The sequence below is a fragment of the Desmodus rotundus genome, chromosome 9, assembly GCF_022682495.2.
Source record: "Desmodus rotundus isolate HL8 chromosome 9, HLdesRot8A.1, whole genome shotgun sequence".
In the NCBI taxonomy this organism is placed as follows: domain Eukaryota; kingdom Metazoa; phylum Chordata; class Mammalia; order Chiroptera; family Phyllostomidae; genus Desmodus; species Desmodus rotundus.
In genome coordinates, this window is record NC_071395.1 from 74,495,697 (window position 1) to 74,511,270 (window position 15,574).

Here is a 15,574-nt window from a genome sequence, read left to right on the forward strand (position 1 = left end):
AACCCACATTGTATTTTATATTCATATTATATTTTGTTTTATTAGTCTTTTTCAGTAGTCTGAGTTCATTAGCCTTCTATCCTTCTTTGAAGAACCTTTTTTTCTCATTCTTGGAACTTTTCTTAGTGTATATGATATGAAAGCAAGGTGATTAAATTCATGTTTTTTTCTTGGGTTACTTCAAGCCTATATAAAGAGTTGGGTGAGATCTTATATGTAGAAAAACACTACATAGATAACCCCTATTCATATCTATGGTTTTGAAGTTTTACATTTAGTAATCAAATTGAAGTAAAAACTGGTAGAACACTTCTAATTTTCTATTTAGTCAAGTATAAGTTCAAACAATGTAAGAGGTGGTTAGAGAGAAGAGGTAAAAGCCACTTTAAAAAAATTCTGTAGAATCATTTTGAGAGAGAAGTAGTTACTGTTTCATTCTCAACTATCTGCTCTTTTTAATAAGATCAGAATTGACAAGTTGAGTTTCAGTCTCCAAGAAGGAGAAATTAAGTACAAATAAATACTTGACAGTGTGAATAGGGAAAAATTACTAACTCTTCGAAACAGCTGAGTCCTGAAATAACAGAACCTACTGAAAAAGTAGTCATTCTCTTGATGCTAAACATATTCATAAGGGAAGAAATAGGCGTCAGTATAAAGGTGAAGTATGTGGTGGGGTGGTGGGTGGGTAAGGCTGGAGAGAGTAATGGGGGGGAAGTGGGGACAACGGTAATTGAACAACAACAACAAAACATAAAAAATTTAAGTTGAAATATGCAAACTTGACTTCACAGACTGTGCAAAATCTATCCCATTTTTTTTTTCTTGAAACCCATTGCTGCTTTTTCTGATTTAACCAGTTAGCTGTCTCATATTTAACCCATAGCTTTCTTGTAAACAGTTGTGTTTACCTTTCTTACTTGCCTTCTTTCTCTTGCATTGCATACCTTTTATCATATTTTCATATATTTTTGGTTTGTTTTTCTAACCTCTCAGTCAGTGATATTTATTCCAGGAAACTCATTTTTCTTGGAGATCTCTCTCCTGGATCCCTCCATTTTTTGGCTCCAGATTAGATTGATTCAGTCTGTTGCTTGGCTGCTTTCCTTGAATTTTCCTTTCTCCCCTTGCTGTTCTTCTGTGTAGAATCATTTGTTTCCTGGATCCGCAACCACCACCACCACCCCTTTTTTTTTAGTTGACTTCTTTCTTTTGCTGTTCTTCCTCCGGAGTAGTGTTTTAGAAAGGGTGTCTGGGAATTAAGTCCTTACATGTCTCAAAGGGTTTTTATCCTGACCTTATACACTTTGTTTACAGAATCCTAGGGGAGAAAATTAAGTTTCTACAGACTTTCTCTTTAGTATTTGTTGTTAACTGATGAGAAAGTTGATGCTAGGTTGATTCTTAATTTGTAGGTAACCTTTCCTCCCTCCCTCCCTCCTTCCCTCCCTCCCTCCCTCCCTCCCTCCCTCCCTCCCTCCTCTCCCTTTTCTGGATTTTTGGTCTTCTGAAATTTCATATTATTATTTAAAAATTTTCCATTTCTCTAATCGATGTAACTTTGAAGACTTCAGCTGTGGCGAATTTTCCTTTATCATTATTTTGAGAATTTTTTTCATGTTGGACGTTCTGTACTTTTTTGAACTTGTAGCTATAACCCAAATTGATCCCTTGTATTTTTTCCATCTAAAATAGTGCCAATTTTGAACTTTCTGTCATTTTCATTTTCACTTTTAAATGCTTGTTCTTTGCTTCATTAATTCCTTTTTCTTGAAATCTTATCACTCTAAAGAATTTATTAGTGTTCTTGGGAATTCTAACCAGAGATTTTTAAAAGTTAAATTCTGAAGTCTCTTCCTCTGAGGTCAGTTTTTCTCTTATATTTTGAAGACTACTTCCTAACACTGTAGGACTTATACACAACTCTCCATGACTAAGAAATGGTAAGAAATGAGGGTTTAGGAAAGCCAGTTGGAGCTGTGTGTGTGTGTGTGTGTGTGTGCAGAATTTTTTCACTCTAGAGAGTGTGGGTAGCAAGCCAGACAGTAAACTTAGAGAAGGGGTATCATTTAAGTGCCAAAATTAAGTAATTACTTTAAATACCAATACTCACACTAGCAGATCTAATTCTAGTACTCTTTAGTACGGTATATTTATATAAAATCTGTATATCATCATTATTATTTTAAGAAGATACTAGAATTTTGGTTTTGGTGGGAGGAAAATACAGGCTTTTTATTTCTTTATTTTCAGCTCTACTTACCAACTCTTCTCAGGTTTACCATTTTCGAACTTCAGCTTCTTTAGAATTCCGTTTACTGGCTTCTTTCCCTCCTTTGCTCCGTTTCCATCGAGCCTTTTCTAAGGCTGTCACTTTTTCTTCTCTGCTGCATGTTTCATTACTCTTCTATCTTCTGGTCATTATACCTTTAGAAAAAATTCCCGTAAGATCATTTTAATAGGGTCTCAGGAGAGCAAAAAGATACACGTGTGTTTTTTGCCCTATTCATAGGTTCCCTATTTATATAAAATGCAGATGATAATATCACCTCTCTGGTCATGGCATAGTGAATTCAACAAATGATGATTATATTAGCTAGTTCCTGCTTTGGAAAGATCATCTACCAGTCTGTCCTTCACTGGACAAGTCATCCTTGCCCAGTCTCATCTCAGTTATCAGAGAATGTCAGTCATATTGTAGAGTCTCTCTAAAGCCTTTGCTACCCTCTGCCATTGACTTGAGTCCTTTTTACTTCTTCCCTACATTATTGTAATAGCTCACCTTTCTGTCTGATCTCCCTGCTGTCAGTCTTAATCCCTCCGCTAAGTGATATTTTTAAGTGATTTCTTTTCCTTGAGATTGACTTTCCCTCTTTGCCTAGAATTGCCCTCTTCTTCCTTTTACTTAAAATGATGAGGTAACTACAGACTTTATAACATTTTATCTGTAAATTCTTCAGTATACATCTCAATCTCTGTACATGTTAGCATTATAGTTTATTTCATAATTTATTGTAATTATTGGACTTCCGTGGTGCCTTGCTTGCTTGCAGGGCAAAATTTTATTTTTCTAATGTCTTCCTCTGCAAGAGCAAAGATTGGAGATTTCTATGGTTTTTGCTGCCTGTAAATGGATATAGTAAAGGCTGGGCATTTTTATGGGAATTTCCTACTATTCACATGGTAGATAAAATGAGCTCTGCTCTCATGTGAAGCTATGCTGGTGCTGCTTTGTGTTCCATTTTCGCATGCCGAGCAGTACGTAATAGTGGGACTGTGTTGTTCTCCCCCCATCACTCACGTACGCACATAGAAGTGCGATGCTTCTCACACTATCATAGATGACACTGAGTGCTCAGTATCACCTTAATTTGATGTACTCCACCTGTCTACTTATTCAAGAGGCACTTTTATATTTAGATCTTTTTTATTTTCTGGTCGCTTCCATCAGGGCGATTTGGTAACCCTTCAGATAGCCTGAGTGTCTTATTTGTAAGTTGTACCTTTATTTTCAGTATAATGTAAAACTGTTACTGTTCTTATGATCTTTTCCCTTTCTAAAGAGCATTTTGCCTGTAAAGGTGATTTGCTTGGAGGATTTCTACTCTTTTATCCCAGCAGTGCCTTGCAAAAGTGTTTTTTGACTACTTTTCCACCATTGTCAGCTTAACATATTGCCAAAGCATTATATCAAAAGTAAAATTAACATTTGAGATTATAGAAGGGGGGAAGGTACAGAGAATAAGTAGCATAGATGATAGGTGGAAAATAGACAGGGGGAGGGTAAGAATAGTATAGGAAATGTAGAAGCCAAAGAACTTATAAGTATGACCCATGGACATGAACTATAGGGGGGGAATGTGGGAGGGAGGGGGTGGGCAGGATGGAGTTGAGTGAAGGGGCGGAAAAGGGACAACTGTAATAGCATAATCAATAAATATATCAAAAAAAAGAAAAAAAATTGAGATTATAAGAGAAGTTTGCATAAAACCAGTTGATATCACTCCTGTACCTACAGAAAGAATGGAGGGAAGACAGAAATGGAGAATTCAAAAGGAAAGTTGCCCGCTGTGTAAGAAAAAGCCAAGAGACTGCTTTTGAGTGACACTTATTCAACAGCTGTAACTTCACTTATTTCAGGGTAAGTTCATTTTAAAAATCATACTATTATGTTGCCTTTATAAATGTTATATGTTTTGGGATATTATGTGATTTAGTTACTTGATTGCTTTTTCATTGGCTTCGTATTTAACCGGTGGTATCCAGTAGTTTGCTGTTTCTCAGTGAAAACAGTATAATTTATTTGCTTTTTCTCTTAGTAGACCCAGCTGTTTTTAACTAGATATACCAAACTGGTTAGTGTGGTAGCAGTCTGTTTCTTTTCAGAAACTAGAAATGGTAAGATTTCCAATGATAAAGTACTTATTTCAGCAGTTTCTTTGAATTTACCTTTTGATCTACTACCTGGACCACTGTTGAACACTGAAATTTCTTATCCCTCTCTTCTCATACCGTATATTGTGTATGGTAAAGGATGACTTAAATTTTTGTTCCCTAATTTTTTTTAAAGAAAGATTATATTTTGCAATATAATGGCAAGACCATTAAACACCTACCTTTCTTGTTTTAATTGATCTTAAGTCTAGCAAGGAGTCAAAGATAGAAGGCACCCATCGCATTTAGAAGGGAACATGGTATAGGTGAACTGAACAAACGTTTGGTTTCTTTCTCTCTCTCTCTCTCTCTCTCTCTTTTTTTTTTTTTTTTAGGGAAAAAAGACTATGTACAAAAGGTAGCATCTAAGAAATCACAATTCATGGTACATTCCTGGGATGTACTTGCTACCTATTTTAGGAATAAGAACTTTACCATTATTTCTTACATCCCCAATGTTCCTCTCCTTGACTCTTTCCTTTTCTTATATTCCCAGTTCTGTGTTTATAATTGCTTTTCTTCAGTTTATCAAGTTTGTGTTCCTAAACAATGTATTGCATGATTTGAACTATATATGGAATTATATATATACACAACATAGGCATTTTTGTGACTTACTTTTCAACATATTACTGAAATTGGTCTATGTTATGTACAGCTGTATTTCATCTATTTTCACTGTTATGTGGTATTTTATTAGATGAATTACCTCTCGATTCTTATTGCAGTTATTTTGCAATTTAGGGTGCTTTTTTCCTAGTTTTGTTGTTTTTGGTATTATAGAAAAATGTGTCTATTCTTGTTTCTGCTGCATATGTATCAATACTATAAGAGTTTATCTAGGGTTTCCACCTAGGAGTGGAATTGTTAAGGGGTATATGCGCATCATTTTGACTAGTAATGCCAAATTGCTTTCTAAAATGTTGCATCTGTTTATACTCCTATTGACAAGGATAAGAATTCCACTTGCTCCATATCCTGTCCATCATTTGTTATTATCAGACTTACGCAAAATTTTAAATTCGGAATGTGTAAAGTAATACATCATTATGACATAGTGTGGTTGCCCTAATTACCGGCGCAGTTGCACGTTGTTTCATACGTTTGTCGGTTGATTTTTCCTTTGTGAAATGCCTGTTCTTACCTTTGGACTGTTTCTCTGTTAGGTTGTTGATTTGTATTCTTGTCAGTTCAGATTTCTTTATAGTATCTTTGAATGAACAGAGGTTCTTAATTTTAATGCAGCTGAATTTATTACTTTCCTGTGGGATTTTACTTTTTGTGTGTTAGTTTCTTTCCTGCCATCGGGATGCTACTATTACATATTATTCCCTCCCTCCTTCCCTCCCTCCCTCCCTCCCTTTCTTTTCAGAGAGAGGGGGAGGGAGAGAAAGAAACATCAGTGTGTGAGAGAAACATCAATTTACCTTTTGCATGCCCTCAGCTAGATACCTGGCCCACAACCCAGGCATGTGCCCTGACTGGGAATCAAACCAGTGACCTTTCTGTTCATAGGCTGGTGCTCAATCCACTGAGCCACACCAGCCAGGGTTTATATATTGTTTTCTAAAAGTTTTTTACTTTTGCCTTCCATATATGTGTTGAATCCACTGAAATTGATTGGTATATGGTGTAAGGTAGGAGTTTTCAACTTTACCCTTCCCATCCCCCTAACATACACAACTGTTGACTACATCATATACTAAGTCTCTCCTTTCAACACTGATACACAGTGTTGGTAATGTTATAAATTACATTTCCATGCATGTGTTGTTCTGTTTCTGACCTTTCTACGTCTCATCAGTTGGCTTGTCTGTCCCTGAACCAGTATCGCTCTATCTTAATTTGTATGATTACATGTACCAAATGCATAGGTGCACATCAGAAATAAGGCTAAAGTCTACCCACCACTCTTTCTGTTTTCATGTTTGATGTCTCAAGTTTCTGAAAAGACTCAGATCTACTTTTAGATCTCCTTATAATAACCGAAAATGCTGAAAATTAACTTTACTTCTTTCTGTTACCACCACATATAACAATAACCTTGTAGTCTTCAGGTTATTTCTGTTTTTCATCTTGTTTATATCCTTTTTATTTTTGCTAATTATTTTGTTCTTATTTTAGTATCATTACATCTGCTGCCTCCCTCACATCGAGTCGGTGGTCCATTTCTTTTCCCTTTTTTGACTCTTGCTTTCTGCCACCTTAGATTAAGTTCTGTTACTAGACAACAACTCTCCCAGCATCACCAAGCCACTGGCTTTTCCCCCAAACTGATTTATGTATTTGTATTTATATTTTTATTTATGTCTGCTGGTATTGAATTTCCTTCATGCTTGCCTGCACTTCATCCTGGAAATTTGTCCTGGATACAACTGCCATGTTCGTCTTCACAAAACTCAGCTCATTGCATTTGTTGGTTTATGAGTATGGCCGTAACTTAGGAACAGCAAACACACTCAGGGCTTGCTCCTCTTGGCCACGCCATTATCTAGTCAGAGAAGGGCTTGGCGACAACAAAGAATTGACAAGGAACAAAATACCATCTTGAAGCCTAAATTTATGTGTGATCTTTCCTTATGTAAACAACACTTTATAAATTTAGCAAATAACCAAGAATTTTATTTACCTTGATATAGTATATTGTTAATTAAATAAATTCAAATGAAGTATCATAAATTTTGTATTTTGATATTTTGTTAGCTTAGTAACATACATACCTGCTTCCTTTTTTAACAGTTTTGCATATAATTAAGAATCAAGATTTGTATCTTGAAATGAGAGGTAACACGAAGAACAAGTGACACTGAGCTCATTTTAGTTTTTGTCAATGAATATTTGTTAATTGCCTACTATTTGCAAAGGCACAATAGAGTTCTGTAGATACATTATCCCAGCCAGTTAAAAAGCTGTTAATTGAGCCAGTTACATGAGTCATAAGAAAAGGTAAGGTTAAATCACACCAAGAGCCTTAGTGGGAGTAGAAGCAGAGCATGGTTTTGACAAGTCATCACATGCGTAAATACTGAATGGTTAGGATGGTTGGGACAGAGGTTAGACATAGAGTTGCCGGTGAGATTGGAAGTCTCCAGAGTAGAGATGGAAATTCATTTGAGTGTAGGGAGCTATACTCATCAGGGCCAAGGACATCTTGTACAGTTTTCACAGCGAGGGCACAGAAGAAGGAAACAAATACAGAAACATGTGGGCTGGTTGGCCACGAGGAGAGTGAGGCATTACAGACCTCAGAAAGGAAGTGGTTGTGGATGGTCACCAGTGCCACGGCATAAGAAAAAGACTGCCATAAAAATCAGTTTGGGGAAGCCCTGGCTGGTGTGGCTCAGTGGATTGAGTGCCAGGCTGTGAACTAAAGGGTCACTGGTTCAATTCTCAGTCAGGGCACATGCCTGGGTTGCGTGCCAGGTCCCCAGTAGGGAGTGTGTAGGAGGCAACCACATATTGATGTTTCTTTTGCTCTTTTTCTCCCTCCCTTTCTCTCTCTAAAAATAAATAAATAAATAATAAAAACAAACAAATAAAAATATAAAAGTTTTGGGGGAAAAGACAGTGGCTTGGTGATGCAGGGAGAGTTGTTGTCTAGTAATACACTAAGTGGTAGGTTAGGATGAATTAGTACTTTTGGAAACAGCTGTGTGAAAGCTGTTTAACTCATGGACTGCTCTCACTTAAGAATAGTTGAGATTATTTGAACACTTACTTCTGAGTGAGTAGAACTTGTATTATTGCCTGTGATATCAAGAAGTGGTTTTTATTTGGAAGCATATTTGTCTGCTTTGTATATTTAGGGCATTTTAACAAGATTAAGTTGGGTAGCCACATAGAAAATGGATGATTTGCCCTGGCTGGTGCGGCTCAGTGGGTTGAGTTCCAGCCTTCTGACTGAAAGGTTGCTGGTTCGCTCCCTAGTCAGAGCACATGCCTGTGCCTGGGTTGCGGGCCCAGTTGGGGGCGAGAGGTAACTGATCACTGTTTCTCTTTCACATTGGTGTTTCTCTCCCTCTCTCTCTCTTCCTCCCTTCCCCTCTCTCTAAAAACCATTTTTAAAAAAATCTTAAAAAAAAAAAAGAAAATGAATGATTTGTTTTTAATTTTAGAAATAATGGAACAAGACACATTCTGTCAAGGTAAGTCCTCTCCAGATTTGTAGATTAAAGTCAGAAATAATTAAGAGAAGTTTGGAAACAAAATGCAGATATTTACATGATACTTATATTATTTCATAAGGACATATAATTGATGTAATGTCAATATAAAAAGTGTGATTTTAACAACAGGTAGATTTATTTAAGTTAGAGATGGGATATGCTTACATAAATGTAAGTGACTTTCAGATCAGCGCCATTTATTTAGAGTGTTTAGGCAAGTAATTTGTTTTCACATTAATCTTTCTAGAGAAAAGAACAACAGACTTGCTTTTTCTGTACTGAGGCTTTTTCTCTGTTGAGAATGCATTTTATTCAAAGGGGGGAAATAGATTTTTCTATTCCTGCTGATGGAAGCGAATGCTATTTAAACTGGGTCCTCAGTATTAAAAGGCTGGATTGCCTGATTTTAGGTAATGACTTTCATCAGTCACTTCTCCGGAGTATTTTTCTTTAAAAACCTCACACAGAAACAGTTTTTGATTGATTCTTTTTGTGGCCCTGAAATATCATAGGGAAATGATTACTCAGTGCCTGAACTCTGTACCCAGTTCTGTTTGAGCCCTGAGAGATTAATTGGCCAGGGATTAATTTGAGTATGATGTAGTCTTTGGAAAAACATTCAAATAACATTACCTAAAAGACGCAAAACCTATTCTATAACAATGTCTCTTGAGTTTCATTCAGTATGTGTCCTATGTCTTTAGATTTTCTAATTAAAAGTGTATGCACATACGTATATGTATGTGCAAATGGTGGGACCTGATTCTGGTGGAGATGATACCTTTCGTATTTGATGCATTCATTGCTTTGCTGGGGACCATTCACATTGATTGATAAACCCCTAAGGAAAGGAATTCAGCAGTAGTTCTACTGCTCAGGAGCCAGGCACCTGTAAGGCCACAGGTAGGCCCACAATTCTCTTTCTACCACAGCAGAGCTTTGATATGGTCGCATTTGGGTGATTGTAAGATTGATCATTTCACTGGGGTCTGTAAAAGACATACTGAACTTTTCACATGTGTAGTGCGAGTTAAATATTTCCATAACTCTAACTACACTTGACTTCTTCATTAGGAGTTTAAAACTCTTAAATTCCCAGTCATCTTCTATTCAAGTTCTTTGTGCCTAATAATGTGCTTGGCACACAATACAGGTTCCTGAGTTTGTGGAACATTTGATTTGATGTACCTGGTAATTTTAGTAGGAGTCCTCCTGCCCGTTCCCTTCCCTTGCTCCTCCTACATGTTCAAAGCACACGTTAATCTAATAGAGGCTCTCAAAGTCCAGTCATTAAATGACACAGTGTTTTCCTAACTGTTTGAGCAGGAAGCTTTACCATTTATTAGCTATGTGACCTTGTCTTGCTTTCTCTGCAGAATAGGGCAAAATTCCTTCCTATGGTGATTACGAGAATGACACGAGCCAAGTTTGTAAAGCACTGCACACACTGCTTGCACCAGAATAAGCACTCAATGAGGTCGTAGTTGTTTTTATTTAGATGTGGTTACTGACTCCTATAGGCTGGTAGAGGACGTGAGACTAGCAGGTGCAAAACAGTAGAAAACTGTAATTGGGACAGGGGGTCGGTTGTCAGAGGCTTCATGGAGACAATGTGTTTGGACTGAACTTAGAGAATTGGATAACATTTATCAAGTTGAGAAGTGTGGCAGTCTTAAATTGTTTCTCTTAATATCCTTAAATATGGCACAGAAGTGAGCTTAAAATGAAAATGAGAATTTGTTTTTAGAAAACAGCATATGAAAAAAAATTTGTAATCAGTTATTTGTGATTATAACCTTATTAATAATGCTGTTTGTTTTGTCGCAGGTCTCCAACTGAGAAACATGGCACTGTTTTTCCTGCACTCTACCCACCTACTGCTGGACTTCTGTTGTAACGAGTTGGCAAACACTGGCTGGAACTGGGCCGCAATAAAACATGCCAGTATCGATGCTGACAAGAGCCTAACAAGTGCCAACTTACAGATGATTACGCATTTTGAATTCTAATGAACTGTTTTAACCTTCAGGAAGAATTGTAAAGACCTGTACATAGCACAACATGATCCGGATAATATATATACTGTTCATGTACATCCACAAATACACCTTGTACCAAATAATGCTTTCTTGTAGTAGAATAAGAATCGTGTAAATTCTAAAAGATTTTAGCAAGTTTTCTTCCCCTACTCATTGTTTCTTATGTTTTAAAAGACTCTTTGAAGCATGTCAGATGAAAAGCAATTAGGATTAAAAGTTTCCATTTAATTTTCTTTAAACCATTGAGGCTTCATTAAACTCTTCATTTACTAAACTTTTGTATCTTCTTTGTTTTGACACAGTTCCCTTTGTGTTTATCTTTATCTCTTCTATCTGCCAGAAAGTTTTCAAATCATTTAGTTCACATACTGAATACTTAATAAGCAGCTACTTGATTTTTAATGATGACTTCAGAGGAGTGGTCATCACTAGGTGCTCTGTCCTTTTTGTATTCCAGTTGCACCCATCACTTGGATCGGATGTAGCAATAACATATTTTGGCTGTTGAGAGCTCTTGAACCGTCATTATTCCCAAGAACTAAAAAGAGTTGGTTCTGAATTCACTTACTAAAGTTTACCCAAATTATACAAAATTCTGATTTGGTTTTATTTTTGCCGTCTAGTTACCTAATGTTAAGGTTCAATGAATAAAGCATGCACGGCTACAGGCTTTGTACTTAACTTCTGGGTTTGCTATTAAAAATGCTATTTTGCCTCATACCCTTCTCCTTAGCCCTTCATATTTCTTTGCCTCTATTCTTCTATACTGCAGATTTTTCTCACTTATTGTACAAAGAAATTGCGATGTATATTTTCATGTAATTTGATTTTGGAATTCTGTCACCTTATGTAGTGAGTTCTTCCAAAATATAATTTTTTTCCAATAATTGTCAAGTTGTTGGCTTTTATTGTATTGAATGAAGGTTATAATGCTGAATATCAGAGAAGTTCAGTTTAGAAAAATCTCAGGTTGATTCTTTATGCAAACAAACTTTTAATACTTGAAAATCACATGGCTATGGCAGTATATATATTTCTCTGTCTAGATTCTTATATGAATCTCAAAGCATTACGGAGGTATAAATGCTTCGCTATTTGCCATACAGATTCTGTCACTGACATAGTGCACTTGGATTTTATTAACGCTTGAGCATAAATATATTTCATGATTTTTCTCAAATTCAGGAAGTGGTAAAATAAATGTGCAGTGTTAAAGGCAGGTCCAGATTCTTCTCTGTTTGGTGTGAGGTTGGGATTGGGAAGTAGTCTTGGCATATAAGGGCTAGAAGGTGATACAGTACCAGTTGGGACATGGTGTTTAATTGTGAGAATCACTGAGAATTGGTGCATTTCTGCTCTGGGTAGTTTGGAGAAATACTTTGGCAGAACAGAGAAAGGATTCCCGGAAGTAGCCTACTCCTCTACAATTTGTTCATGTCCTTTTTTAAGCAGAAGTAAAATGGTTAAGGACGTAGTCACCACAGAGTGATTTTTCTAAATTCCAGGCTGTTCTTGACTCTGGAACATTATAAAAACCTATAAATGTGTAATAACTGAAAGCGAAAATGTTTATCTTATTCATTGAGGCCTAATTTTTTTTAAGAACCTTCTGACTTCGTTCCCCCACAAAGACTCTTAAGAAATTGTTGTCCTAAAGTACCAGTATTGTATACCTCCCTGGGACTTGGAACACAAGTTCTTTACTCTTAAATCAGAGATGGTTCACACGGTGGTGGTTGTGACAAAATGGAGTCTGAATTTTGCTCTCCTGTTGCTAAGATTCTGCAAGCTATCTGTTGAGTTAAAACCTGGCATTTGACTCTTCAGGGAGTAGCAAATGATGTAGTAACTCAGGGACAACTATTCTTGAACTTTTAAGTGCCACTTTAATGCAGTTACTTCGGTATAACCATATGTGTTTAGGGCTTAGATCTAGGGGAGTATAAGGAAGAGCCAGGAATGAGTGCATCTCCCTTCACACACCCCTTCCACCTGGTGCCCTGATCTACTACATAAGGAAATGGGCCTCCTCGATGGTTGTTTTGACGACTTTTCCTCTGGCAAAGGTGTCATCTGTGCCTTTCCAAGAGTTCATCTGACAGTGTGAATTTAAATGCCTCTATATTTGTTACTAAATCACGCTTGGGTGACACTGATCCAGGTGGCTGTTGTCCTACCAGTGCCTCTCCATAAGTGTGAGGTGAGTTCTTTTCGCTTTGGGAAAAGGACTTGTCTCCCTAACTTTGTGCCAACTAGTGACATCTACATAGTCTTATGGATTATCGACTGCTTCCTAAATTTATTCCAAGTTCTTACAAAGGTTTATAGATTTCAGTCTGTGCTCATAATGGGGTGGATGATCTCAGTGGCTTTTGGCCTCTTTGTGAGTTTAAAATCTATGAAGTTGGTTTCTTGTCATTATAAGGTAATATCTTTGTGAGGTTATTCCACTGACTCTGTGATCACTTGGGTGTCATAGTATTTTTTTTAATGGCCTTCATTCTTGGTTGTGAAATTTTATATGCTCACTCACCCTCTACATACCTGCCCATTTTGGGTTGTGGTGCCTGTGTATTTTTGCCCATCTGGTCTCCAGTTGGTGGAATTACCTTTTTTGTCTGCCACTTTTCAGCATCTTTGAAATTTGACATGATGTTGCTTCATTCCAGTTTTTAGATCTGTAATTTGTTGATTGTACTTAACTATGTGAGTTCTGTTGTGATGTTTACTGTATTGTAAAGCACCTCGATCATGTGATGGGGGCTCTATAAATCAATAAATGATGACTTAGAGGCTGTATTATGAGCTATTTTGGTTTTAGGATGCAGGTCTCAAAAGTGAGTTGTGGGATTCTTTTTATCGGCACATGATACCGAAAGGTCCACAAGGGAACCTTGATGTTTTAAAAACTTCATTTAAAGAAGAAACCAGAGGGTGGGGAGTTAACTTGACTTCTGACCTGATATAATAGTCTTAAATTTTCTAGTACAGGGCCAAGCACCCTTCTTTACTCAGAGTTTTCTGTGATGCTGATTTAGAATGTAAATAAAACGAGTATACATTAGAGCATTATTCAAAATTTTGTCTTTGGCATAAACTGGCTCTACTATAAAGATAAGCAAAGGGTGAAGAGCCTAGAGTCCTGTGAACTGAAAGAGACCACAGGTACTATCTCAATCACCACTTACCCTCCTTTAAACAGACAGGCACACTTGGCCAAAATACCTGCCCGGGACCGTCTAGTAAGTTAGTGGCAAAAGAGGCAAGACTGAGTATTTTTCCTTTTTTAAAAAATAGGATGTCACTGCCCTGCCTGGTGTGGCTCAGTGGATTGAGGGCTGGCCCGCGAACCAAAGGGTCACCAGTTCGATTCTCAGTTGGAGCTCGTACCTGGGTTGCAGGCCAGTTCCCAGTTGGTGGGGGTGTGTGGGAGGCAGCCAATTGATGTGTCTCTCGCACATCAATGTTTCTCTCTCTCTCTCTCTCCCTCCCTTCCCCTCTCTCTAAAAATAAATAAAATCTATATATAAAAGACAAGATGTCACTAACAAGCTTCTCACCCCGCACCCTTACATACAGTTCACATGGATGTACAGTGTTAGGTATGGGAAGCTCGTTTGTCTTGATACAAGTTGCCAGTGGTCATTAAGGCCTCTTTCTTACAAACTGAGAAAAGAACATGGAGCTGAATTAAAAACAAAATCCTTGAGAGCAGTTTGGGAGGATTGGGAGTCATTCAGAGTTTAATTTCCCTGGTAAATATACTGAAATAAAACTCTCAATAGGAAAATGTGGGTGATGTTTCTGAACTTTATCAGTTTTATGCAGAACCATCGAGTCAACATACATAGCAAAATGTTTGTGGTTTTTTTTCCTGCATGCTGTTTCCAATGCCAAAGAGGTTTTGAGTGTGTCTACTGTGTGTAAGGCACTAACTAAGCTTTGAGGAAGGACCAGTTGATTTTCTTCCTCCCCCTCATAGAGATAGGGCTGTTACCACCTTATTACGTTAAAATTTTTTCATTTTCTGGAGGACTGCAAACCTCAGGATTCAGTTTGCAGAGCAAGTTAATTCTAGGACAAGGTATTTCTGGTTGCTCTGTTTCAGATGTGTGTAATCTGCTAAGGTAGGGTTAGGCTTTTTGGCTTGTTGAGTCAGCACATCACACTGAGCTGTAGTGAAATGATTAAAGAATTTTGAATCCTAGTCATATAAGTGGAATAAACTGAAAGAGAAGGAAAAAAGTTCACAAGCGACCAGACACATCTGAGATATAGGAGCTGCACAGTAAGCCGTCGGAAAGAGACTTGGTTTTTCTTCCCTTCCCAGCAGTATCCACCACGAATAAGTATACTAGCACTTGTGACACTTACTCCTTAAGAGCACCAGTTCCTATTTGTTGAGATTCTACTTAGTGGCAGGGTTGTGCTAGGTTTTATAAAGGACCTAGCCAAATTCTTACATGGATCCTTTAAAGTAATAGTTTCTTAGGAGGAAACAGGTTCAGATAAATTTTGTCAAGATTGTAGAGCAAGCAACTTCCACAGCCAGGATTCAGTTCCATGACCTTCCTGAGCTACTGGATGCCATTACCAGTTCCCTCAGGAACATCTTTCCAAGGTCACATAGAGAGTGGTTGTGTTGAGGCTGGTACTTGATCCCAATGCATTGGACTGCCAGTCCAATGATTCCCTCCCTCCCTCCTCCTCCCATGATACGTCATGGCCTTCCCAGAAAATCTGTTCCCCTGTGCTCTTAGGGCAGTCGGCATTTATCCTTTCTGCACTTCATGTTCCCTGCCCGAGACAACTCCACATTGTTTCTCTTAATCTGGTAGCAAAATCTGAGGTCTAAAATGAACCATGTTTTCTAGTGCTCCCATTTTTTAAGATGACTATTTCAGGTCATATCTAATGTAGCTCCATCCAAGCCTG

The 15,574-nt window shown here is 37.5% G+C and overlaps 1 protein-coding gene across 3 annotated transcripts in view; it reads left to right on the top strand.

The window, feature by feature from the left end:
- UBE2G1 (ubiquitin conjugating enzyme E2 G1) overlaps positions 1 to 13,431 on the top strand; it is a 104,780-nt gene extending 91,349 nt beyond the window's left edge. For all 3 annotated transcript variants that reach the window (XM_071219310.1, XM_024564898.3, XM_071219311.1), the window contains 2 exons: positions 4,019 to 4,141; positions 10,428 to 13,431. In XM_071219310.1, the coding sequence (XP_071075411.1) occupies positions 4,019 to 4,105 (87 nt within the window). In that variant the 3' untranslated portion in view covers positions 4,106 to 4,141; positions 10,428 to 13,431. The remainder of the gene's footprint in view (positions 1 to 4,018; positions 4,142 to 10,427) is intronic.
- Positions 13,432 to 15,574: the final 2,143 nt, after the last annotated feature.